Below are 23308 nucleotides of genomic sequence, written 5' to 3'. Positions count from 1 at the left end.
GCAACAATAAGCTTTGCTAATCAATAATGTCTTTTTAACAAATGATCAAATTACTGTGTGCAATGTGAAAAGGCTCATTTATATTAATGGACCCACAGAGAATTAGTATCCAACTGCAGCTCCCTTCAGCTCTGCCGAGCATCTTTCAACTCATTGTTTTGGTTTTGTTTTACTCTCACCATGTTGTCCAGCAGAAGTTCTGACATAAAGAGTTCTGATAAACCGACTGTCCGCCACCTATCACCAAACATCAGCAAGACAAAGAAACTAGAGTTTAGGAGCTACAGTCGGAGCAGGAGTTGGTGGGGGCCCTGTCATAGATGATTTACTTCACACCTGTACTTAAATGGTCATTAGCATATGTTTAAGACAATTTTTTTATTCACTAGTTCTCTTCAAAATCCACTAAGAAAATCCAAGAAATGATGCATCATCTTTACCCGACTTTGTTTCCAGCCAATCTGAAGGAGCTGATCTCTCAGACGATGGTCAGCTGGGCCCAGGAGTGTCACATCCAGGATCCAGAGCTGGTCCGCAAGATGTTCAGCCTCCTGAGGAGGCAATATGACAGCATCGGGGAGCTGCTCCGGGCCATGAGGAAGACTTACACCATCAGCGCCGCCTCAGTCCAGGACACCATCAACCTCCTGGCCTCCCTGGGTCAGATCAGATCTCTGCTGTCTGTTCGTATGGGGAAAGAGGAGGAAAAGCTCATGATTGATGGACTTGGGTAGGTTGTGGTTGTCTCATATCAGCTCTAAAACATGTTTGAATTATTGGCTCAACTTTAAACTAATATACAGATCATCATGTTTCTGGTTTTGTTATTCTTAGCCATACTGGTTTGGCACACCATGCACTGTGCTTTTAGTGAATGTTAAGTATCCTTTGTATCTTATTCCTCTCCAGGGACATCATGAACAACAAGGTGTTCTACCAGCACCCCAACCTAATGAGAATACTGGGAATGCACGAGACTGTCATGGAGGTCATGGTCAATGTGCTCGGAGGAGACAAGTCGCAGGTTTAACAACTTCTGCCTCTGTATTTATCTCTGCTCACACAGGCTTTAAAGAGGTGCCCACAGAGCTCACCGCACCACCTCGCCAGAAATGATGATGCTCACTGAGAGAGTCTGTGTTTTAGTCCAGTTTTGCATGTTATCATTTGTGTGTGTGAAGCATGGTCATGCAGGGTGAGCGTGCATTAATGAAGACGTGGTCCCAGGTGGGCTTTCTCCTCAGGCTGACAGTCTGGGAGGGAGGGCAGAAAGGGCAGAGTGAGGCTGGCTGGCTGGCTGGACAGCTGTGTGACAGTGTCAGGCCTTTTAGACTTTAATTAGGAACAAAGACTTGCGGGGGAACTTTAGCACAGCGAGCTTGAAAAAAGTATCAGTATCCCAGAATGAGGCAAGAACCTCTCTAAACCACATTATGTCAAGTTTGTGTTTTCTTTGGGGAGTGGCAAATTGTTAGCAATGTCTGGACATCAAGTCAGTCTGCTGTATTTCTCTTTATACAGGCATTAGAAATATCACAGGACAAAATGTACTTGTGCTTTGTAATTAACTCTTTTCTGAAGTGCAGAAATCTTGGTTGTGATTTCATTACATTTATCTTCTTTTGAAATCCAACCAGTGATGATGTTTGACCCTACTTAGTCTGTATGTGCCATTCCACAGGAAATTGCCTTCCCCAAGATGGTGGCAAGCTGCTGTCGCTTCCTGTGCTACTTCTGCCGGATCAGCCGTCAGAACCAGAAAGCTATGTTCGACCACCTCAGCTACCTGCTGGAAAATAGTAGCGTGGGGCTCGGTGGGTACACCTCTGTATGCCTCTGTTAGGCTGCAACTCTTACTAGCATCCATCATACTACTTTGCAATGAGTCCATGACTACTGATGCTGTGCTATGCCGTTATTTCACTGGATGAAGATGCCTCGTCTTGAGCAGGAATCAACCAAAGTGTACATGCTAGTTGCTAGAAGAATATATTGTATGTTATTCCTGTAAGGTGTAAACATGCACATAAACCAGCTCCAGGATGGATGGAATAGGAATTTTACAAACTACCAGCTTTTTCATAATATGGATGACGCATTTTAATCATCTCTTTAGCTCATATATATTAGCCTCACACACTAGAAGACGTGTTTTGTGAGTCTGAGTGCTGAGAACTCATCTGCCATTCTGTTAGAAGATGGCGGTGCCACAGTCACAGAGAGCACCCTGCTGGGGCGAGCGTGTCTCCCCTGGATGCATACACATATGCGCCCAGTCATGAACACACACATACACACACCTGACAAATTGCTCAGTTATGTGCAAAATAAAAATGAACCCTAAGAATAAAATCTTTAATACTTACTTTAAAATTCCACAAGAAATATGCAAGCTGTAACTGCACTGTTTATTGGTTTAGTAAACTTTAACAGTATCCAGATCAGCTGTCAGGAATGTTTTTGAGGGAGTGGAAACACTGCCCCCTGCTGTTTGTGCAACACTTTGCTGATATTTTGACCACAGACACAGGCTAACCGGAGATACTACAGAGTAATGGTTGTTTCTATGGCTGTGCTTTGTATTGTAGCTTCGCCAGCTATGAGGGGCTCCACTCCTCTAGATGTGGCGGCTTCCTCTGTGATGGACAATAACGGTCTGGCTCTGGCACTGGAAGAACCTGATCTAGACAAGGTAAGACACAGCCCTCGAGCTGCCTTGCTGTGTATGTGCTTGATGTAAAACCAGTGACAATAAATATCTGGGGAACTTCACATGCATACACTAGGATTTTAAAGCACCTAGGATGATGAAATGAGAAAACTTGATAAGTGTTAACCTATATGGAATGTGCTGTACCTGTAGGTGGTCACCTACCTTGCAGGCTGTGGCCTCCAGAGCTGTCCAATGCTCCTGGCTAAAGCTTATCCAGACATCGGCTGGAACCCCATTGAGGGGGAGCGTTACCTTTCCTTCTTGCGGTTTGCTGTCTTTGTCAATGGTATGTCTGCAGTCACCATTCGGTCTCCTTTCTTCTGTCTCTCACTTTCTCTTTCTCTTCATTATTTTACTGTATCTCTGGGCAAACATGTAGAAAAGACTATCAACAGTCCAACTATGGCTAAAATATCTTTCAGCTGCTTAAGACAAAGGCTGCCTGATGTTGTGCCTGAGGAGAGTGGTGTTTATGTTAGAGCCACAGGGTGTATGTGTGCTTAGTTTCCTTGCCGACATTAATTATGATTTGCTTGTTTGTACTCATATGATTTTATTTGTTTTCCAGGCGAGAGTGTGGAGGAGAACTCCAGCGTTGTGGTAAAGCTGCTCATCCGTCGTCCAGAGTGCTTTGGACCTGCCCTGAGGGGAGAGGGAGGGAATGGCCTGCTGGCCGCCATGAAGGAAGCCATCAAGATCTCTGAGACCCCGGCTTTGGACCTGCCGGGCTCTGTGCACGGAGTCAGCTCGGACGTGTAAGCCATAAAGATCAAGCAAAGCTTATCAAATCAATGCTGAGGACTCACCCTGGAGATTAACTGCTTCTCCCCCTCGCCTTTGCGTCTTTGCTCTGATGCCCTTTAAAAATTTCCTGTTTTCACTATCCTCACTGTTAGGTCTGCTGATGGTGAGGATGAGGAGGAGGTGGTACACATGGGCAATGCCATCATGTCCTTCTACTCTGCGCTGATTGACCTGTTGGGACGCTGTGCCCCAGAGATGCATGTATGTTTGGTAGCAATTCAGAATTTACTTGTGTTTTTTCACAGACAGTTTTTCCCCATTTTCACTTTCTTTTTCTCTTCTTCAGCTCATCAACAAGGGGAAAGGTGAAGCTCTCCGTATTCGTGCCATCCTGCGCTCTCTGGTGCCCACTGAAGACCTTGTGGGGATTATCAGCATACCGCTCAAAATGCCCATCGTCAACAAAGGTACACATCTGTATACAGCACATCTTTACCCTTCCATCAGAGGACACCTCCTGTTCATTTGCATGTTTCCACAGGATATCCCGCTCATGTGAAAGGACAATGGTTACGAAAGTCTGCACACTCAGTGAAAGGTGGACCGGTTATTGATCTCATCTCACCGCTCATGCCTTTTTAATCAGCACAACGCTTTACTGCACACTCTTATAGCTCTGAGTAAGCCAGATCATTTCTATAGCGAGCTGTCTTGCTCTATTGATTGATCGGCATAAGTACGGCAAGACATGCCTCTTAAATCTGCTGCTCAGAGCACTACCACAAGGCTCTGTCGGCAGGCCAAGAGTGAAGACAGTGAGCTGTGATTCCAGCACCAGAAAACTCTCATTCACATGCTGCTGAATGCTGCCTAATGAATACACATGACTCCCCTAATCAGAAACGACTTGCTATAATGTACTGTAGGCTGTTCTCAGGGTATTTCACTCCTTCACACCTGTGTGTTTTACTCTGTGTTGTGCCTGCCTTTTCCTAAATCTTGTCTAAATCTTTCTCAGATGGCTCGGTGACAGAGCCGGACATGTCAGCCAGCTTCTGTCCAGATCACAAGGCCCCCATGGTGCTGTTTTTGGACAGGGTGTATGGCATCGAGGACCAGAGCTTTCTGCTTCACCTGCTCGAAGTGGGCTTCCTTCCCGACCTGAGGGCTGCTACCTCTCTGGATACGGTAGGTAAAGCTGACAGGAAAGTGGAAGAGAAGCAACAAATGGCCAGTCTCTATAACACCAACTTCATCAAGGATTTCAGGATCAATATCAACGGGCAACCTTTTATACTAATGAAGAGCTCCTCCTTAAGCCTTGGTCCTAGTTTCTCTTTGGTTGATCAATGTAATTCTTCTTTACCCTGACGAACTAAAAGTTTATGGAGTTTTAAGTAGATTAACAAAATCATTGGAATTTCTTGTTCAACTCTTAAATCCATAGGGTGCAGACTTCTGGCTAAAATGAATCTGTCAACACGTGATATTTTTGGAAGTTTATTTAAAGCACAGCAGCACACAAGGGAGTCATTTTGAGCACCTGGCCTGCAATAAAGTCAGGTGTTTTGTGAGCTGCAGTCTCTGTGTGTTTAAGATGTGTACAGTGCAGTGGTTTGTTATGGACAGCAATGAGTATGCAGGGTGAAGGCCTGAATCTCTCTTTAGTTTTGTTTTTGGCTCTGGAGGTGTCTGCCCCGGTCAACAGTGTTAATATGGCTGAAGATAAGACTATTGCTCAACCTCCGGCTATCATCTCTGATGTCAAGCAAAACAAAGTGCTGTTCACACTGACAGACACTCATGCTAACTGAATCAGCAGCATGTGTGATGCTCTGACATCAGGGAACGTTTTAGTGTTGTTTTTGGTTATAATAGTGCAATACTCTCTTTGCTGTAGCTCGCTACCATGTTTTACAAGATCGTTTTATACTGTTCATTTAAATGGTGCTCTTCATCAACTGAACTCTTTCATCTTAAGGCTTTTGTTTGAGCAGAGGATACTGTGACCACAGGTAGCAATTGTGGGATAATTATAAATGCTAAAATATCAGCTTAAGAATAGCCCAAGAGTCATAAAGCTGGTGCTTGACATTAGTCACCATTAGCTACAGGTCATTAACAGACCGAGTAAGGCTATAGCAGCAAACTGCTAGCAACATAAAACTTTCTTTTGTCACAAAATGTGCTGTTTTTTCTTTCTAAAGCTACACGAAGTAATGTCATCACTGTCACATGCTGTATGACCTGTGATTCTTTCTTTCTACAGGAGGGTCTTTGTACCACAGAGACAGCCCTGGCCATGAACCGCTACATTGGCTCAGCCCTGCTACCCCTCCTCACCCGCTGCGCCCCTCTCTTTGCCGGCACTGAGCACTACGCCACCCTTATTGACTCCACTCTGCACACCATCTACCGCCTCTCTAAAGGCCGCTCACTCACCAAGGCCCAGAGAGATGCCATAGAGGAGTGCCTGCTGGCTGTCTGCAAGTGAGGAGCATATGAAACTCTCTAGTGACTAGTGATAATATACCAAACACCTGTGGTATCTCAGCTGGTCAGTCGTTTATATCTTTATCTGCTTTCTAATAAAACTCCATTATAGCTCAGGGCCTGCTTTCCCTGAATATTCCTCTAAATCAGTGAGATAGTTAGTGTGTGAAGATGTTCTGGTTGAAGGCAGCCCAGGGCAGCAGCACTCTTAAGTCTCTCTCACTTTATTCTGCAGGCACCTTCGCCCCTCCATGCTGCAGCAGCTCCTGCGCCGCCTCGTCTTTGATGTGCCCTTGCTGACTGATTACTGCAAGATGCCTCTCAGGGTGGGCAACAATATCGTCCACTTTTTTCACCTCTTTTTAAATCCCTTTGCCATCCTGTATCTTGTCTTCATCTCATTTTGCCTGTTGCCCTGCATTGCATGCCTCAGTTTCAGTTGTTTCCTGCCTGTCTCATTATCTGCCTCATCTTTTCTTCTTTTTTTTTTCTTCTTCTCGACATAATCTAATTTTTGTTTTGTCGGTGTGGGCACTGCTTAATAATGCCTTATTACCTTAATTGATTCAATTGTCTGCTCTGTGTGGGGGGTACCAACAGCTTATTTCCACCAGCTCTATTGCAGCTGTATCTTCAATGTACTGGTGTTCACCTCTCTCTGTCTCTCTCTCTCTCTCTCTCTCTCTCTCTCTCTCTCACACACACACACACACACACTCAAAGGTGCACATTTCTAACATACCCATGCTGTTAATCATCTGGTGTGGAAGAAGTGGGCAGCTACAGGAGGGAAAACAAGGGGATGAAGTATTGGACTGTGTGATTACAGGCTTGCTGGCTCCACTTCTGCTCTCCATCCGTCTGGCCACACGAGAGAAATACTGGAGATGTAATAGGTTGTGACTGGCCTGTGCAATGGTGGACACACTTGTTCTATACTTTCATGTACATGTTTGGATTTCATTTGTGCAGTGTGTGGGCGAGCTGATTTCCTTTGAGGTGCCTTTTCCTATTAATGCATGGCCCAGTGCCAGTGTGTTGTGAGTATGTGTGCAGGCTGCATGCTTGTCCTGCCAGTTAGCTGTCCGGTTTACTACTTCTGTGTATTTATTACTCTGCTTGTCTTGACCTTTGCCCTATGTGTGTCCTCCAGCTGCTAACCAATCACTATGAGCAGAACTGGAAGTACTACTGCCTCCCATCGGGCTGGGGCAGCTACGGCACAGCATCCGAGGATGAACTACTGCTCACCAAGAAAATCTTCTGGGGAGTATTTGATTCTCTGTCGCAGAGGGTGAGGAATCACCCATGTATTGCACAATTTTTTTTTTCTTATCCTTTTCAATTTCAGAGTGACTTCATCATTTCCTGAGCAGTAGTCATTCATGTGTTTGGCAGACGTTTTGCAAGAGAGTGTAATCCCACAAATGCTCTGCAGGAGTGACAAACAGTTAAATAAAAGTCACCTAATTCATCACAGTCTTCATTAACATATATGTATGTGAGGGACTCATTGGCACCGATATTCCAAGGTCTGTTTGTGGTGCAGATGGCTGGACTCAGCACATCTCTCTAAATGCACACTCATGAAAGGAGGCTGTGTAAAGGGCCAGCCTGAAAACATCAATATCTCGACAGCCATCATTGATCCAAAGCCTCTAGCATGCTGGTTCTCCAGCTTTTAGAATAATTCTTCATTAACGTCTCTTCCGCTGGCTCCTGCGCTGTTACACTTAGGCTGGAGAGGCTGCATAGTTTTATTTAAGTCCCACCTTAAATGAACAGCAAAACAAATTACTTGTATTTGTTAAATAAGAAAAGACTACTTAAAGAGGATTTTAAGAGCTAAGTTTTGCATTTACTCTGTAGCTTTCTTCTTCTCACCCTGCAGAAATATGACCCAGAGCTATTCAAGATGGCCATGCCTTGCCTCAGCGCCATAGCTGGAGCTTTGCCACCAGATTACGTGGACACCTCCATTAGTACTACTGTGGAAAAGCCTGTTTCCGTTGATGCTCAGGGCAACTTTGACCCCAAACCCATCAATACTGCTAAGTAAGCTACGTTCAAATCAGACATCAGTGACAAATATAGTACCAGCCAGACTTAGTATATTATACCTGACTGTGCAAGACTCCAGTAACATGCATTTGCATATACATACATTGTCACACTCTTTTTCCAGCATTGCTCTTCCGGAGAAGCTCGAGCACTTTGCCAACAAATATGCAGAGCATTCCCATGAGAAATGGTCAGCAGAGAAGGTGAGGCCAAAGATAAGAGCTTCTGCCTGGGAAAATGGGTATTAAATAGCACAGTATTCAACTTGGAACAAGTCACGAGTGTTGTAAAAAGAAAAGGAGAGGACACTCGAAATGAAATACTGCATGCAAAATCATCAGGAAAGTATTTAAACCCTTTCAAAGTGAAAAAATCAGTTCAAATCAATATCTCAATATTGTTCTTTTTCCAGTATCGCAGTATTGTTTCTTTTGGTGATGCCTCTTTGTTGTTATTATTGAAAGAGATACTCTGGGCACACTGACAACAATTGTGATAGTCTCTGTGTAGAAGGCCCCTGCTCCCTTTTGTGCCAACTGCTTAGCCTGCATTGTTGCATCTGTCAAAAAATGTAACAAGAGCTGAGGACAGCAAGAACTGAATGTACCAGGACTCCTTAATGTGTTATGCATACTTAATCTCTTACCCAGTCTTCCAAATAATAAATTGTGTCCTTAAGGGACTCCCTGGCAATGAAGATTGCTTTCACCTTTGCACACCTCCTCTGTGCTTGTGCCTCAGGTGCTGCTTGGATGGAAATATGGAGACTGTGTGGATGAGAAGGCCAAGATTCACCCTCAGCTCAGGACCTACAAAGCCCTGACAGAGAAGGTAAAGAATATCGAATGTGAGATTTGTGGAGAAGGTTAACATTGAAGAGATAACCTGAAGATTGAGGCGTCTGGGCTCAGTCCTTGTTCTCTGTTCCTGTGTTTCAGGAGAAAGAGATTTACAGATGGCCAATTAGAGAGTCCCTGAGGAGTATGCTGGCAATGGGATGGAGCATCGACAGGACCAAGGATGGAGAAAGCATGTCTCAGCAGAGGGAGAGTGAGAAAATGAGAAAGATCTCTCAGGTTTCACAGGTACACTGCAAAGAGTATGACAAACATCAACATCAAATGTGCTGTCTTCAAGGAACATTTGAAAAACAACCTTTTCATTACCAGACCATTAAGATATGTTACAAGTAGAATGCTCATAAAATTATGTCTATTTCTCCACAAAATTGTCTTTCTCTGGTATGAAGAATGATGATGACTTCATAATTGTCGATGTTTAGGTTAACAATTTCAACTGTTTATTCTGCAATTTTAGCTAACAATTTCAACAGTTTTTCACTAATTTGTGCTGTTTTAGCAATGCCAACTATTGTTATTTCAACTGTTTACTCACTGCGCTTTTAGCAGCTGTTACATATGCAGTTGTAAACATTCAGATCACACAGTTATTTTCTGTGGACACAAAGCTTGTTTTGTAGCTAATCTCCTTGCATAATAGATTGAAAGCCTAAAACCACAGACTAATCCTTTCACAAATGCTAAAGTGGAAATTTTGTGTTATCAAAGTATTGATTTATAACTAATAACACATTTTGTCGCACTATAAATCTGCATCTTTTTTAACATCTCCAGGCAAATGGATTCAATCCGAGTCCAATAGACACGAGCAATGTTGTTCTATCCAGAGAACTGCAGGTGAGCGAACTCATGCTTTTTTGTTGTTGTTGTTCTTTTTAACAAACGATCTCTCAGTCTGAGTATGAGATGAAAAGCAATATTTCCTGAATGTGAATGAGTAACGTGGACAGGGCATGCTTCTCACTGAGATGTACTGTTTGTCTTCCAAGGGGATGGTGGAGGTGGTGGCTGAAAATTACCATAACATCTGGGCCAAGAAGAAAAAGAGTGACCTTGGAAGCAGAGGTGATTTGCTAATGAAGTCAATCATAGTCAGTGCATATTATATAGAGGTACCTGCAAAACAGAGAGGAAGGGACGGTGTGTGATGTGGGTGGATGTGAAGTGCCTCTCGGTTGTTGCAGTGTTTATATCCTTGTGAGCATAAGCATGTGTCTGCCTCGCTGGGCTTGACTAAATAGGTCCAGCTGAGTGGTACACCCAAAGCATGTCACCATCTGCCTTCACACAGACACACAGCAGAGAGCCGTGATTGGTCAAGTCTTACTGAACACCGGGTTGTCTGTGGTTTCAGGAGGGGGAACGCACCCTCTGTTGGTGCCATATGACACACTGACAGCCAAGGAGAAGGCCCGCGATCGAGAGAAGGCTCAAGACCTTTTCCGATTCCTGCAGATCAATGGCTATAGCATCACAAGGTCGGCTCTTTCAGGATGTCGTTCATATATCATCATGTTGATGTCTTGCAGAAACTTTATACTACCTTCTAACTTCCTTTTCATTGGTGGTACTGTCAGTGGAGTCTTTTATCAAACGCTGTTAAAAGGATATCGAGTGATATTAAAGTGGTGATTTATAGCTAATATCTTATTGTGTTGCAGAGGTTTGAAGGACTTGGAGCAGGATTCTTCTTCCATGGAGAAGAGGTTTGCTTACAAGTTCCTCAAGAAGCTGCTCAAGTATGTTGACTCAGCTCAGGAGTTCATCGCTCACCTGGGTATGGTAATATTACATAGGATCTGACTACGAGAGACCTAAGTAGTCTTGTTACCTACTAATGAATATGTATTTTTATGTTCTCAATCCAGAGGCCATGGCTGCCAGTGGCAAAACAGACCGGTCCCCTCATGAACAAGAAATCAAGTTTTTTGCCAAAGTAAGGAGGTGATCTAAATAAGGACACTGCACATGCATGTACATCGATAACTCTTTCAAATTCACTTTCCATCAACCTGATCTGATCTTGTCATTATCAATGTCCTCCTTCAGGTTCTCCTTCCTCTCATTGACCAGTACTTTAAGAACCACTCCCTCTACTTCCTCTCCTCCCCCAATAAGAACCTGAGCAGCAGCGGATACGCCTCCAACAAGGAGAAGGAGATGGTCACCAGGTACAGAATGAAAACTCTTTCATTTACATACAGAAATATGGCATGACTATTACTCTTTACCATCCTTTACTTAAAATCCTGAACTCTTATAATCTCAATTACTAATCTTCTTTCCAAGAATTTACTCACTGTAGTTGTCTGATTTCCTTCCTTTGTCTGTCCATCACACCTCCAGCCTGTTTTGTAAACTGGCAGCTCTTGTCAGACATAGGATTTCTCTCTTTGGTAAGCTGATTACTACTGACTGGTCAGCAGTGAGTGTGTGTGTGCGTCTGTGCCTGTGTGTGTGTATATGTGCGCTCATGTGTGCATGTGCCTGTATATGTGTGTTGTAAAAGTGAGTGCTTGTCTTTTTATGAAGTCTCACATTACCTTACTTTTAGAAAGCGGCTCTGCTGCTGACCCTGTGTCTCATCTGGTGAGATTAAAGGGGATTTTCTGACCTTGGCTGGACAGTGAAGTTGAAGTTAAAATGCAAAGGCAGGCTAGCTGTTACTCGAGCTAACTGGCTGCTCAATCTAGCTTCATATTTATTGTACAGATATAAAAGTGGTATCAATCCTCTCAACTAGAACTAGAACTAGATATTCATCCACTAAACTTAACTGAGCCCGTAAGTCACCCATTTGATTGGAGGCTGTTGAGTGTGGTACTTACACAGACAAGAACTCATTGCTGCCATGAGAGGCTCAGTTTAGGTCAAGAAAGTGGCCCTAAACACGGGTGACAGCGTGTGTGTTCATGTCATATTGATGGCTTTTGTCTTTTCTTGTAGGGAGCGACTCCACTACCATTGTCAGCTGTCTGCATATCCTGGCACACACCCTGGACACCAGGTGAGTACAAATTTGGCAGCGCTTAAGACTCACAAGGAACCTGGCACTGTTGAGTTTTCATCTTGAAAGGAAAAGTAGAAAAAATATTAAATGAAAAAATTTAAATGTTGACAAAAGCCCTCGGCTCGATCGTCTGTGTTTAAACAATAATTGTGTGAGAAACCAATTACATTTTTCCCGTTTACAGCGATGACGTAGAATCTGACCTCTGTAAAACCCTGAAGAGGAGCATATTTGTCATGAACATTTTCTTTTAAATCGTAATTACTCTGGTGTCTTTTGGGAGGCACTGGCATTAACAAAGAGCATCCTTTGGCATTTAAATAAGCAAAACAAATTTCATACGCCACATGTTGCCCAAGGCTTATAGTGTTCCTCAGACACAATGTGCTGCTTGTTAATGCAGCTCACACATAATGAGGCTAAATCGGCAATGTATTATTGTGTCTTGTTTGTGCTGAAGAGCTACAGCTGATTCCCACAGACTCTGTCTTTCATTTCTCCTTCCTACTGGGACACATCAAGGCTTAACAATGGGTAATTCATTTAGCACTGTTATGAACTGTGAAATGCTGAAAATGGACAGTCTAATCATATTAATGCATTGTGCTATTTCAGAATGGCGAACTCACCTTATTTTAAATATCCACCTAGTTCATTAAATAAATCACTGTTGTTTCGGTGTGAGAGCCATCAGCTTGATACTCACGTCTCATATTTCATGACTAAAACCTTCACATACTGTGAGAGTGTAGTAATTTCATAGTGAGCGTGTCCTGTTGTGGGTAAACAGTGTTGTCCTTTGCATACAAAAGGGTATCCAGTGGTTTATTATAGCCCTGCCCTTGCGTATCTCCTCATTTGGTTCCAGTCGTTTATCACGCTCCCTTTCATTCCAACAGGACGGTGATGAAGTCGGGTTCTGAGCTTGTGAGGGTGGGGCTCAGGACGTTCTTTGAGAACGCCGCAGAGGACCTGGAGAAGACATTTGAAAACCTGAAGCTGGGGAAGTTCACTCACTCTCGCTCTCAGATGAAAGGGGTGTCGCAGAATATCAACTACACCACTGTTGCTCTGCTCCCCATTTTAACCGCTCTGTTTGAGCACATCACTCAACACCACTTTGGAGTCGACCTGCTTTGTGAGTCCTGACAGCAATGGGATGATCAAACATCAAACGTGCGAGAGGCTGTTTAAAAACTGGAGTCAAGTGCCAATGTCAAGTTTATTTTAATACAGTGATTACATGCGTCTTACGTGTTGACACTATGGAACAAATTTCCCCTTGCCAAGTACTTTGTTTTATAACATAATAGCTGCAAAACTAGTGGCATTCCCATCAGCCTCAGCTTACTATGAGTTTGCTTATTATCATGCTAACACACTAAACTAAGATGCAGAAGATTGTAAACTTCTAAGCATCAGCGTGTTGACAGTGTCTCTGAGCATAAGCCTCACAGATCCACTAGCATGGCTTTAGACTTAATCTTGTTCTAATTTTCTTTCTTTTTTCCAGTGGACGATGTCCAAGTATCCTGCTATCGAATCCTGACCAGTCTCTACGCACTGGGTACTGGGAAAAACATCTATGTAGAAAGGTATCTCAGCTTCACCATTGGGTTAATTGTCCAAAACTTCGGTGACCAAACTCACTGCTATTCAGCGCAGCTTTCACCAACTCTCCTCATCTCTGTATCCCTCAGGCAGCTGCCAGCACTCGGTCAGTGTCTGGCCACCCTGGCTGGAGCCATGCCTGTAGCCTTCCTGGAGCCACTGCTCAACACGTACAACCCCTGCTCCGTCTTTAATACCAAGAATGCCAGAGACCGAGCCAGTGAGTCATATGTAATTATTGTAGACGAGAAGAGTTCATGGACCAGGGTTAGAAATCAAACAGCTATTATTATTGATTATGAACTTATCTGTGTTTTACAGCCAACTTATCATTTTGACATGTTCTAGAATACGAGAAAAGACTTACATATGTGTTTCCAGCACACTTACTGTGCTTAAATTCTATTCAGTTTGAGAAACGCCCCCCTCCTCCATGAAATATATAATGAGAAAAATAGAATTTGATAACGCAGACATTGTTTTAATCACGCGTGGACCCCTGCTGTGCTTCAGTCCTAGGCGTGCCAGACTCAGTCGAGGAGATGTGTCCTGGGATGCCGCGACTGGAAGGTTTGATGAAGGACATCAATGACATGGCTGAGTCCGGAGCACGGTACACAGAGATGCCTCAAGTTATCGAGGTGGTGCTGCCCATGTTGTGTAACTATCTGTCCTACTGGTGGGAGAGGGGCCCCGAGAACCAGCCAGCCAGCGGGGGCAGCATCTGCTGCACCACCGTCACCTCAGAGCACCTCAGCCTCATTCTCGGCAACATCCTTAAGATCCTCAACAACAATCTGGGGATTGATGAAGCCTCCTGGATGAAGAGGATCGCAGGTGGGCATAGGTTGCTCTAACAGCTAATGATTATGAGGAGGAATGAATGCAATGGTCATGTCCTGAGGTTGAATCAGACACTTTCTTTGTGTTTTACACCAACACCAGATCCTGCCTCATTCCTTTATCTCTTTTATGTTTTTATTTTTCAAAATGACAGTGTTGTAGTTACCAATCTAATGTCAAAATGCTACAAAACAACGAAAGTTTAAAACAGGAAATTTAGTAAATGTAAAGGCTTTTATGGCATTATGTATGTGAAAGTGTTATTAAAAATACTGGCAACTTCCTAATATACCTACACTTTGAACAACTCTAATAAAGTTTTCTCTCTTCCGCTGTTCAGTGTATGTGCAACCCATCATCAGCAAGGCCCGTGCAGACCTGCTGAAGAGCCACTTCTTGCCTACATTGGAGAAGCTGAAGAAGAAGACAGTGAAGGTAGTGGCTGAGGAGGAGCTCTTGAAGGCAGACAGTAAAGGAGACACCCAGGAGGCTGAGCTGCTCATCTTGGACGAGTTTGCTGTACTCTGCAGGGACCTGTACGCCTTTTACCCCATGCTTATCCGCTATGTGGACAACAACAGGTTGGCTCCCTGTGTAGTGGATGATGGAGCTGTCTTTCTGGGGCTTTTTACGAGGAATTGGGACTGATGTAGTAATCTCTGTCACTGCAGGTCGAGGTGGCTGAAAGAACCAGACGCTGACTCCAACGAGCTCTTCAGAATGGTCGCTGAGATATTTATCCTCTGGTGCAAGTCACATGTAAGTTTTCTCATCTCCATAGAAAAAAACAGGCAGCCGCTTTGAATGAGAACACTCATAAGTCACAGCTGTTTTTCTTCGCCATTTGCTCCCAGAATTTCAAAAGAGAAGAGCAGAACTTTGTGGTCCAAAATGAAATCAACAACCTTTCCTTCTTGACTGGAGATAACAAAACCAAGATGTCTAAGGTAGGTTTTCTGTTTGCCAACAAGCTCACCAACAAGTTTATTTCCTCATTCAGGCTGCAGATTGAAACCCTTTTAGTCATGTGTAATGCACACCCATGAAACATGTCTGCATGCTTGTATGAGCTGAGAAAAGTCCAACAATAAGTGGGATCATGACTGACTTTGACTTGTGACTCTGTGTATGTGTGTTTGTGTGTGTGTGTGTATGAATTTATGCATACATGATTGTGATGGTAGATGACAGAAACTTCTGTCAGAAGACAGTATTCCTCCATACCTTCAGCCCTGTCAGCTTTACAGGGGTTAGAACATTTTCTTTCTTGTCTGCCTGGTTTAGATGTTTAAAGGCAAACAAATAGTTTTCATTGCAAGTGCACGTCCATGCGGGGACTCTGTGCCTCCATTAACTGCCCTCTCATCATGTTCTTCAATCTGTCTTTCTCTTTCTGTCCCTCTCTCTGTCTCAAACAGTCCTTTAAGGAAAAGGTAGAGTGATGCAGTGCATGAGCTGTTTACCTGCCAGCTTATTGGCTTATGTGCTCCAGTCGGCAAGCAAAGAAGCCAATAGCTTGTGCCGCTGTGCTATATAATCTATAGTGTAGTTATACATCATGTCACCTGATTATTTGTGGTCTCCATTCATCACCATGTGTGACATGGTAACTTTGGTCTTTCCTCATTCCCTTATGGGCGGAACATGTCTCATCTGGAGTATTGAAGCCCAGCCCTTCTGTAGCAAATCATGCCGCTGGTGTGTTTGCAGTCGATGAATTGTGGTACCCCGGTGTGTTTGGCCAATAGTTATCTCAAGCTATTTCGGTTTTTCTGTTGTGGTTGATGTGTGTGTAAGTGTAAGTGTGTGTTTCTGTCAGTGTATAAACATTGATATTGAAATTCGTGTTTTCACTGAGCCAGCTGCTTCAGTTTGGCTCAAAAGTGTGAATTTTCCCCTCACTGGTAACATCTTGCTGGTCTAACAGAAGCAGTCTGCTAACTCCACTTTTCAGCTGAGGTGTGAAACTTCTTAATGCTTCAGTGGCACAGATTTGGTCTGGTCTCAGATTTTGCCAGGACTGAAAAAAATGCCTTAGTTGCCTCTGGCTTTTGTTCAAATGCAGTGTGAGTGCTTGCACTGTGAAGCAAGCTCCAATAAAATATTATTAAAGTATCAGTTTAAATGCTCAGGAAGTGCTTTAGTGCAACATTAAATTTAGCAAAAAGGGAAAAACAAACTGTGTTACATCATAAGACCAGCATATTAAGCTGCCATAGCATTTTTTATTCCATATGGTGTTGTCTTATGTTATTATCGTGATTTTCTTCAGTCTGGAGGACAAGATCAGGAGAGGAGACACAAGAAAAGGCGTGGTGAGTTCTACTCCATCCAGACCTCGCTGATTGTGGCTGCCCTGAAGAAGATGCTGCCGATTGGCCTCAACATGTGTACCCCAGGAGACCAAGAGCTCATCTCTCTAGCCAAGACTCGCTACCTCCTGGTGAGAGAACAAGAACTCTTCTTTGAAACGGCTGCATTTCACAATAACAAAGCTTAAATTTGACTTCCTAATCCTGCCATTATTTAATAGAGAGACACAGACGAAGAGGTCAAAGAACATATTCATCAGAATCTACATCTACGAGAAAAGGTGAGCATGTCACAGAGGGTTTCATGACTGTAAGTGGTTGCTGTGCCTCCAAAGACCATATATATCATATTCCATATCCTTCTTTGTAACACTCTCTCAGTCAGAGGACCCGGCAGTCAGATGGCAGCTAAACTTGTACAAGGACATTGCAATAAGAAGCGAGGGCCCTCCAGACCCTGAGAGGGTGGTGGACCGTATCCAGAGGATCTCTGCTGCTGTCTTCTACCTGGAGCAGGTCGGGCTCAAACTATTATACATACCCAAACATATTATGTACTAAATATTAATAGTAAATTTTATTTTTCATAGCAACTTTCATAAAAAAAAATTCTTTGCTGCCAGATGTGTTGCTTTGTAGGTCATGACTTCTTTGTATATGACAGTCATGGTTTCCTGGTGGTGGATTATCTGGACTAACTATTGAGGAGGCTGACTAAACGGCAGCTCAGGTTTACCTGGTAGAGAATGTCTTGATTAATCACGTAATCTTAACGCTGACTTCCTCCTACTCCTATTAGGTGGAGCAACCATTGAGATCCAAGAAATGTGTGTGGCAGAAGTTGCTTTCCAAGCAGAGGAAGCGAGCAGTCGTCGCCTGCTTCCGGATGGCTCCGCTTTATAATCTACCAAGGTATGACTGTATACATTGCACCTGCACTCTCTATTCTAGTGCTGTTTTTAGCCGAAAATCATGCTAAACAGCCGCATGAATCCAAGATGACACCCCACATTCAACAGTAGCCGAGACCTCCCTGTGGGACTACTAGCAGATGGGAAAATTGTGTCGCAAGTGCTGCAACATCACCTCTGTGTTTACTGGCCAAACACCACCACACTTTCTTCTTCTGTCTGACTCACAACTCTCATTTCTGTCTTCTTGGGTTCTGACCCTGCATTAATGCACAGCCACCGTCGCCGCGTTTGTAGGACAAATGTCTGGCCCATAGCTGTTATCAAGGAGGAGAAAAAAAGCGACACTGGCAATTTCATGCCCTGCTGCTCTGTAACTCAATCACAGGAAGTCAGGCAGAGAGCTACAGTAGGGAGGAAAACAATTATGAGGCCCAACCTGGGGGTGGCCATCTTCAATATGTGCTCAGACGATGCTGCCCGCCTGCCTGACAGCATGACTCATTTATTCAGAGTTGTTGACAGTGAAATATGACACAGCATAGTTAATTATTATTAGACAGTATTTACAATGCCGGCACAATTGACTGTTTTTGTTTGGAGTAATAGATTTGGGTTTGAGGGGTGGATGTGGAGCTTCTGGATAATGTCAACTCTAACTGAGTTTCACACATTCAGATGTCATCTTTTCTCTTTTGTCTCTCCATTGAGCCTTTGTTCTCTCCTCAATGTCACACTCTATTGTACCTCATCCCCTTAGGCACAAAAATAATAATTACTTCCTGAGTGCCTACCGACATATTTGGCTGGAGATAATGCATGAGAACACAGACTATGACAGTCTGCTCTCCATGCTGACGGTAACGTAGTGCTGACCCAGTGTTGCTGCTGTATGACCTTGCATACCTTTCTTAACCTCTCCTCCAGGCACGGTTTATGCTGCAGATTTAACTCTCATCCAGATATTCCCGCTGGTTTTTCCACTGGTTCACACCTGTACAGTAATGCAGCGAGTGAGCAAGTGTTTTCATGGAATGGTTAAACATTTTGGAATTATTCTCAACTGCTTTCTTACCAAAACTTAAATTACCTTAATTAAATTCTATACCGCTCTCATGTCTGTACGCCAAATATGAACCTAGAGCCAACAGGCAGTTATCTTAAAAACTGGAAACTGTTAGAGACTGATTAGAGGTGCTATTAGGTGGGTTTTTACTTACGGGCACAGTCAGGCTAGCTGCCTCCACCTGCTTCCAATCTTTATGCTAAGATAAGTAATTGTCTGGTGGCTGTAGCTTTATTAGCATACAGACATGAGAGTGTAATTGATCCTCTCATCTAACTCGTGTTCCTTAAATGTCAAAATATTTCTTCAACTGTCGCTGATGTGCACGGTTACATGGATAAATGAGTATTACAGGCATTACACCTGACCAGTTGGATATACCAGTACCCCATACTAACCAGTATTAACCTCTCCTAAAGGGTCTCATTCCCTCCTTTGCTCTGCTCCTATCTAACCCAGGCAAATCTCCTCTTACCCTTCCTTAGGCATCGCTCTATTAACCTCTTCCTCCTGGCCTATCAGAGAATATGGATAGAAACTGAGGAGTACTCTTTTGAGGAGAAGCTAGTGCAGGATCTTGCAGTAAGTACTCTTGACGTTCCCCCAGCGCCCTCCTGTTGGTACCCGTGTGCTCTGTGGAGCTGAGCGTCACCCCTACAGCACCACTTTACTTGTGTCATTATCGAAAGTGCTTGAAAGCGCCCCAACCACACCACCTGCCACCGGGCCGCATTCAGTCATCCACACAGTGTTTTTCAACTTGACTCCCATTTTTTGGCAAGCATGACATCACCGCTGATGTCAGAGCCAGCTGAGGTTTTTCACCCACTCCCATCCAGCATTGGTAAGAGGGCATGCCACCGCGTCGCTTTGACTTACCAATGACATTTCTGAAAGTAGTGTCACAAAATATCACAATCATGCATTGACTTTGCAAAACTGCACTTTGTAGCTCATGATAACCTGGAGCATAATATGCATAAGTTGATTAAAAATGCTTCAAGGATTCAAGAAATAAAGTTTAATAAATTCAGTTCTCTTATCTGGAGACGTTGTTAAGGCACACTGGACCTTGACATACCCCACTGTGCCCATGGGTGTGTTTTTTTTTTTTGCTCTTTTTTTAATAATAAAATGAAGATAAAAGTTGAATTAATACAACTTTTGAAAATCAAATCTTCCTTTAGACCTTTTGACAGTCATATCTTTTCCACATGGTTTAAAATTAAAGCCATCGGGACACCGCATAAGAAGTTAAAGGTGTGACAGAGGAGGAACTTTACGATTCAGCCAACTAAGCACACATACTTTCAGCAAACCCCACAGAAAATTAGTTCCAATGTGTCTGCTATCATGAGGGATTCATCACAGGAGCTCCATGAAAAAGTGTAAACTGGCCTCATGGAGAGTCATGCTTAACTCCAATCTCCACCTTTTAACAGTGCTGAAAATCATCTGCTCTGTGTGTGTGTGTGTGTGTGTGCCAGCATGTGTGTGGATGCTGTGTCACTGTGTCCATGCTCGTGTTTGTGGTTAATTGTCTGCATGCGATCAGTGTATGCTATCAATGTCTTTTTTCCTACTATAACCTGAGCCTCTTAAGGTAAGTGGTGTATGGTAACTACAGTTCAGATTTCTGGTTGACATTGAGACTACACGCCCGAGCTCCAGCATTCACTTGTGTGGCTTTGTCCAGAAAACGCAGCCCAAAGTGGAGGAAGAGGAAGAGGAGGAGGTGAGAAAGCAGCCAGACCCTCTTCACCAGCTCATTCTGCATTTCAGCCACAACGCTCTGACTGAGTGCAGGTAAGTACACACTCAGTGTCACACACCTGACCACCTGGCACCAACACGCTTTGCTCCATCTGTGCTGCCTAATACTTTTGGCTTGCCTCTTGGCTAATAAAGAGCTGCATTAAGCGAAATCATCACCATATATTTTATACTAGGTGAGAAACATGAGCAGTTTGTGGGTGTTTCTCTGCAGTCTTGTTGCTTACATACATTATAGTGGCTAGAAATATAACCACTTACACTTGCTAATAATTTAGAGGAGATGTGATCGTGTGCTAAACGAGGCTTAACCACCAGATTTTTGTCTTCCTTTTTTGTTAGTTCTTTGGAAGAGGATCCCTTGTATATTGCATATGCAGATATGATGGCAAAGGTACTTTATTCTCTAAATTGCTTTTACTTCAATGCATGCAGTTCAGCCAAATCTTGCAGGTTTGACAATCTGTGTTCTCTTTCAGAGCTGCGCTGAAGGCGAAGAAGAGGAAGACGAAGAAGGGAAAGAGAAAACATTTGAGGTGCTGTTGATTTCTCAGGACTAGTGTTCTGCATTTCATTTTGTTTTTGATTCATATTCAGCAGTGGTGCTTACTGTGTTATCATTTCATACAGGAAAAGGAAATGGAGAAGCAAAAGATGCTGTACCAGCAAGCCAGACTACATGATCGAGGAGCTGCAGAGATGGTTCTTCAGATGGTCAGTGCCAGCAAAGGTAGGCAAACACACGCTCACCCGTCTGCCTTCTAAGAGCTACCACCTCTGGTATAACATCTGTGTGATATAAGATTTGTGGTCATCAGGTCGACTTGGTGCTATGGTGACTTTCACCCTCAAACTGGGCATCTCCATTCTCAACGGGGGAAATATACTGGTCCAGCAGGTACGCATCAATCAGCATACAGACTTTGTATAGTTAACAGCAGCAGCTCACTATTTACCGTGCTTTTATTTTGATGCAGAAAATGCTGGACTATCTGAAGGAGAAAAGAGACGTTGGATTTTTCAAAAGTTTATCTGGACTGATGATGTCTTGCAGGTAATGAAGCCGCATGTGTTTTATTTCTCAACTGCAATTTCATGGGGAACTTCACTAATTATACACAGAAAGGTCAGTTTGCTAGTCACAGGAAGTACTAAGCAGCCTGTGAAAACAGTTATATAATGTCTCCTGTGGCTGTGGTGGAGCTTTGTCCAGTGATGTCACCGGGGTAATCTGAGTTTGGGCTTGGAGACTAAAAATGTATAATGAAAGCCTCCTTTACAAACTGGAGCTGCAGGTGGCATTATGGGAAGTGTAGGATCCAGTGTCTCTGGAGCTTTGGCAGTGCTAAATTGCTGGAGTGCCCCTTTTAAATACATATGGCTGAAATACAGAATATAGAAGTAAGAAAGAAAGACGAGGCTTTGTTTTTTCCTTTTCTTTCTTTCTTCTTTTTTTCTTCAGTGTCCTGGACTTGAATGCTTTTGAAAGGCAAAATAAAGCTGAAGGTCTGGGGATGGTTACTGAAGAGGGATCAAGTAAGTGAGGATGACAAACACGGTAAACAGTCTGAGACCAACAATATGAGTGATTGATTTGTCCTCTGCCAGGAGACTTTAAAACACGCGGCTGTAAAGAGCAATACACAGTATGCAGCACTAAACTCAATATCTGCACCATAGTATGATTCTGTTTTTTGTCGTTGTAGGAAAAGTGCAGTACAGACGGAACCTCTATACTAAAAGTTCAGCAGTTTATGTGCTGCAGTCTGTTGATGCTAAATGCTGATCTGCTGCAGATCTGAGAGTATCTTTGTAAAGTGACAGCGAAACAGTAGCTTTATTTGTGCAGTGTTCAGCCACACAGCGTTACACACGTGGCCCAGACCACAGCACAAGCTATGCGTGATATCGCTGCGTACACATGTAGAAATCCTTCTGTGACATGACGTGTCTCATTCGGCCTCACGTCGTTATTGATCTATAGTCAGGCTTGTAATCGGCTGCTAGACAAATGACGCCTTAGCTTGGACAAACATCTGCTCTTTAGTTTGTTGTTGTACAAGCCCATCTCCACGTCATGTGTGTCTCTCGTGTGTCATGTTGTACATCATCATCGTGCAGGTAAACCTGTGCTACTGTATGTCTAAGTCCTGTCTCGGCCTTGTCTGCCACTGAAAAGCACTCACGCTCACAACTACATCCACATGTAAAGTAACACTTAATCAGAGGTCTCTATTTGATCGATGGGTAGCATACAGTATATAAATATGTTTTTCTCATGCATATTCCAGCTCATTTTCACCTCATACATTCAGGCATAAGTGATGGTAACTGTTAGTCTTGTAGTCTAACTTGTAGTCTAAACACCTGCCTAGCGAGCAGACTGTACTTTAAGACTTTGTTTAATCGTAACCGCATGTCAGTGTCGCAAATCAATGTGAGTATGTAAATATATTTCTATAGCGCTATCATTCTCTCCTGTTCCTACTTCTTCTGATTGAATCTCAATGTCTTCTCCTTTGCTTATGTCTGCTTTTTGTTTTGTTTGTTTGATTGTTTTCCTCTGATCATGTTTTTTATCTCATCGGTCGCAGTCAACGTGAGTGAGCGGGGTAAATACATGGTTTAGATTCTACTCATTCTATGCAATGCTGACATCTTGACTGCTCTCTATTCAACTCCTTCCTCCCTTTCCTCACCCCCCCCCCCAATCTGTCTCTCCCCATTCCTCCTCCTCCTCCCTTTCCCTGAATGCAATACAACCACCTTCTTTTGTGCCTTGGACTGAAGGAACGCATGCATGCTCCTCTGACATCTGGATAGATTGTTCAGTCCAGGGTTAGGTGCCCCAAACTGACTCAAATCTCTCCACTTTTCTTATATTTCTTTTATAAGAAGTCAGTGCTTGTCA

At 43.4% G+C, this 23308-nt stretch overlaps 1 protein-coding gene across 10 annotated transcripts in view; it reads left to right on the top strand.

Moving 5' to 3' along the window:
* Positions 1 to 23308, top strand: part of LOC143331278 (ryanodine receptor 3) — a 98883-nt gene that overhangs the window by 63809 nt on the left and 11766 nt on the right. For 4 of the 10 annotated variants that reach the window (XM_076747988.1, XM_076747980.1, XM_076747984.1 and 1 more), the window contains 44 exons: positions 457 to 730; positions 910 to 1024; positions 1682 to 1814; positions 2589 to 2692; positions 2864 to 2999; positions 3282 to 3468; positions 3610 to 3718; positions 3804 to 3924; positions 4476 to 4645; positions 5727 to 5947; positions 6186 to 6276; positions 7104 to 7244; positions 7842 to 8005; positions 8136 to 8214; positions 8753 to 8842; positions 8950 to 9096; positions 9646 to 9708; positions 9861 to 9936; positions 10226 to 10349; positions 10533 to 10648; positions 10740 to 10807; positions 10921 to 11042; positions 11218 to 11267; positions 11818 to 11878; positions 12781 to 13019; positions 13395 to 13476; positions 13582 to 13712; positions 14006 to 14329; positions 14676 to 14916; positions 15007 to 15094; positions 15190 to 15282; positions 15754 to 15768; positions 16608 to 16778; positions 16869 to 16928; positions 17029 to 17163; positions 17447 to 17559; positions 19110 to 19206; positions 20321 to 20430; positions 20740 to 20791; positions 20877 to 20933; positions 21028 to 21127; positions 21216 to 21295; positions 21375 to 21451; positions 21860 to 21933. In XM_076747988.1, the coding sequence (XP_076604103.1) occupies positions 457 to 730; positions 910 to 1024; positions 1682 to 1814; positions 2589 to 2692; positions 2864 to 2999; positions 3282 to 3468; positions 3610 to 3718; positions 3804 to 3924; positions 4476 to 4645; positions 5727 to 5947; positions 6186 to 6276; positions 7104 to 7244; positions 7842 to 8005; positions 8136 to 8214; positions 8753 to 8842; positions 8950 to 9096; positions 9646 to 9708; positions 9861 to 9936; positions 10226 to 10349; positions 10533 to 10648; positions 10740 to 10807; positions 10921 to 11042; positions 11218 to 11267; positions 11818 to 11878; positions 12781 to 13019; positions 13395 to 13476; positions 13582 to 13712; positions 14006 to 14329; positions 14676 to 14916; positions 15007 to 15094; positions 15190 to 15282; positions 15754 to 15768; positions 16608 to 16778; positions 16869 to 16928; positions 17029 to 17163; positions 17447 to 17559; positions 19110 to 19206; positions 20321 to 20430; positions 20740 to 20791; positions 20877 to 20933; positions 21028 to 21127; positions 21216 to 21295; positions 21375 to 21451; positions 21860 to 21933 (5301 nt within the window). Of the gene's footprint in view, positions 1 to 456; positions 731 to 909; positions 1025 to 1681; positions 1815 to 2588; positions 2693 to 2863; positions 3000 to 3281; positions 3469 to 3609; positions 3719 to 3803; positions 3925 to 4475; positions 4646 to 5726; positions 5948 to 6185; positions 6277 to 7103; positions 7245 to 7841; positions 8006 to 8135; positions 8215 to 8752; positions 8843 to 8949; positions 9097 to 9645; positions 9709 to 9860; positions 9937 to 10225; positions 10350 to 10532; positions 10649 to 10739; positions 10808 to 10920; positions 11043 to 11217; positions 11268 to 11817; positions 11879 to 12780; positions 13020 to 13394; positions 13477 to 13581; positions 13713 to 14005; positions 14330 to 14675; positions 14917 to 15006; positions 15095 to 15189; positions 15283 to 15753; positions 15769 to 16607; positions 16779 to 16868; positions 16929 to 17028; positions 17164 to 17446; positions 17560 to 19109; positions 19207 to 20320; positions 20431 to 20739; positions 20792 to 20876; positions 20934 to 21027; positions 21128 to 21215; positions 21296 to 21374; positions 21452 to 21859; positions 21934 to 22991; positions 23010 to 23308 lie in introns of all 10 variants that reach the window. The other 6 variants (XM_076747986.1, XM_076747982.1, XM_076747987.1 and 3 more) reach the window with 3 other exon arrangements.

This window comes from Chaetodon auriga, chromosome 14 (genome assembly GCF_051107435.1).
Source record: "Chaetodon auriga isolate fChaAug3 chromosome 14, fChaAug3.hap1, whole genome shotgun sequence".
NCBI lineage: Eukaryota > Metazoa > Chordata > Actinopteri > Chaetodontiformes > Chaetodontidae > Chaetodon > Chaetodon auriga.
This window is presented reverse-complemented; position numbering and strand designations above follow the sequence as displayed.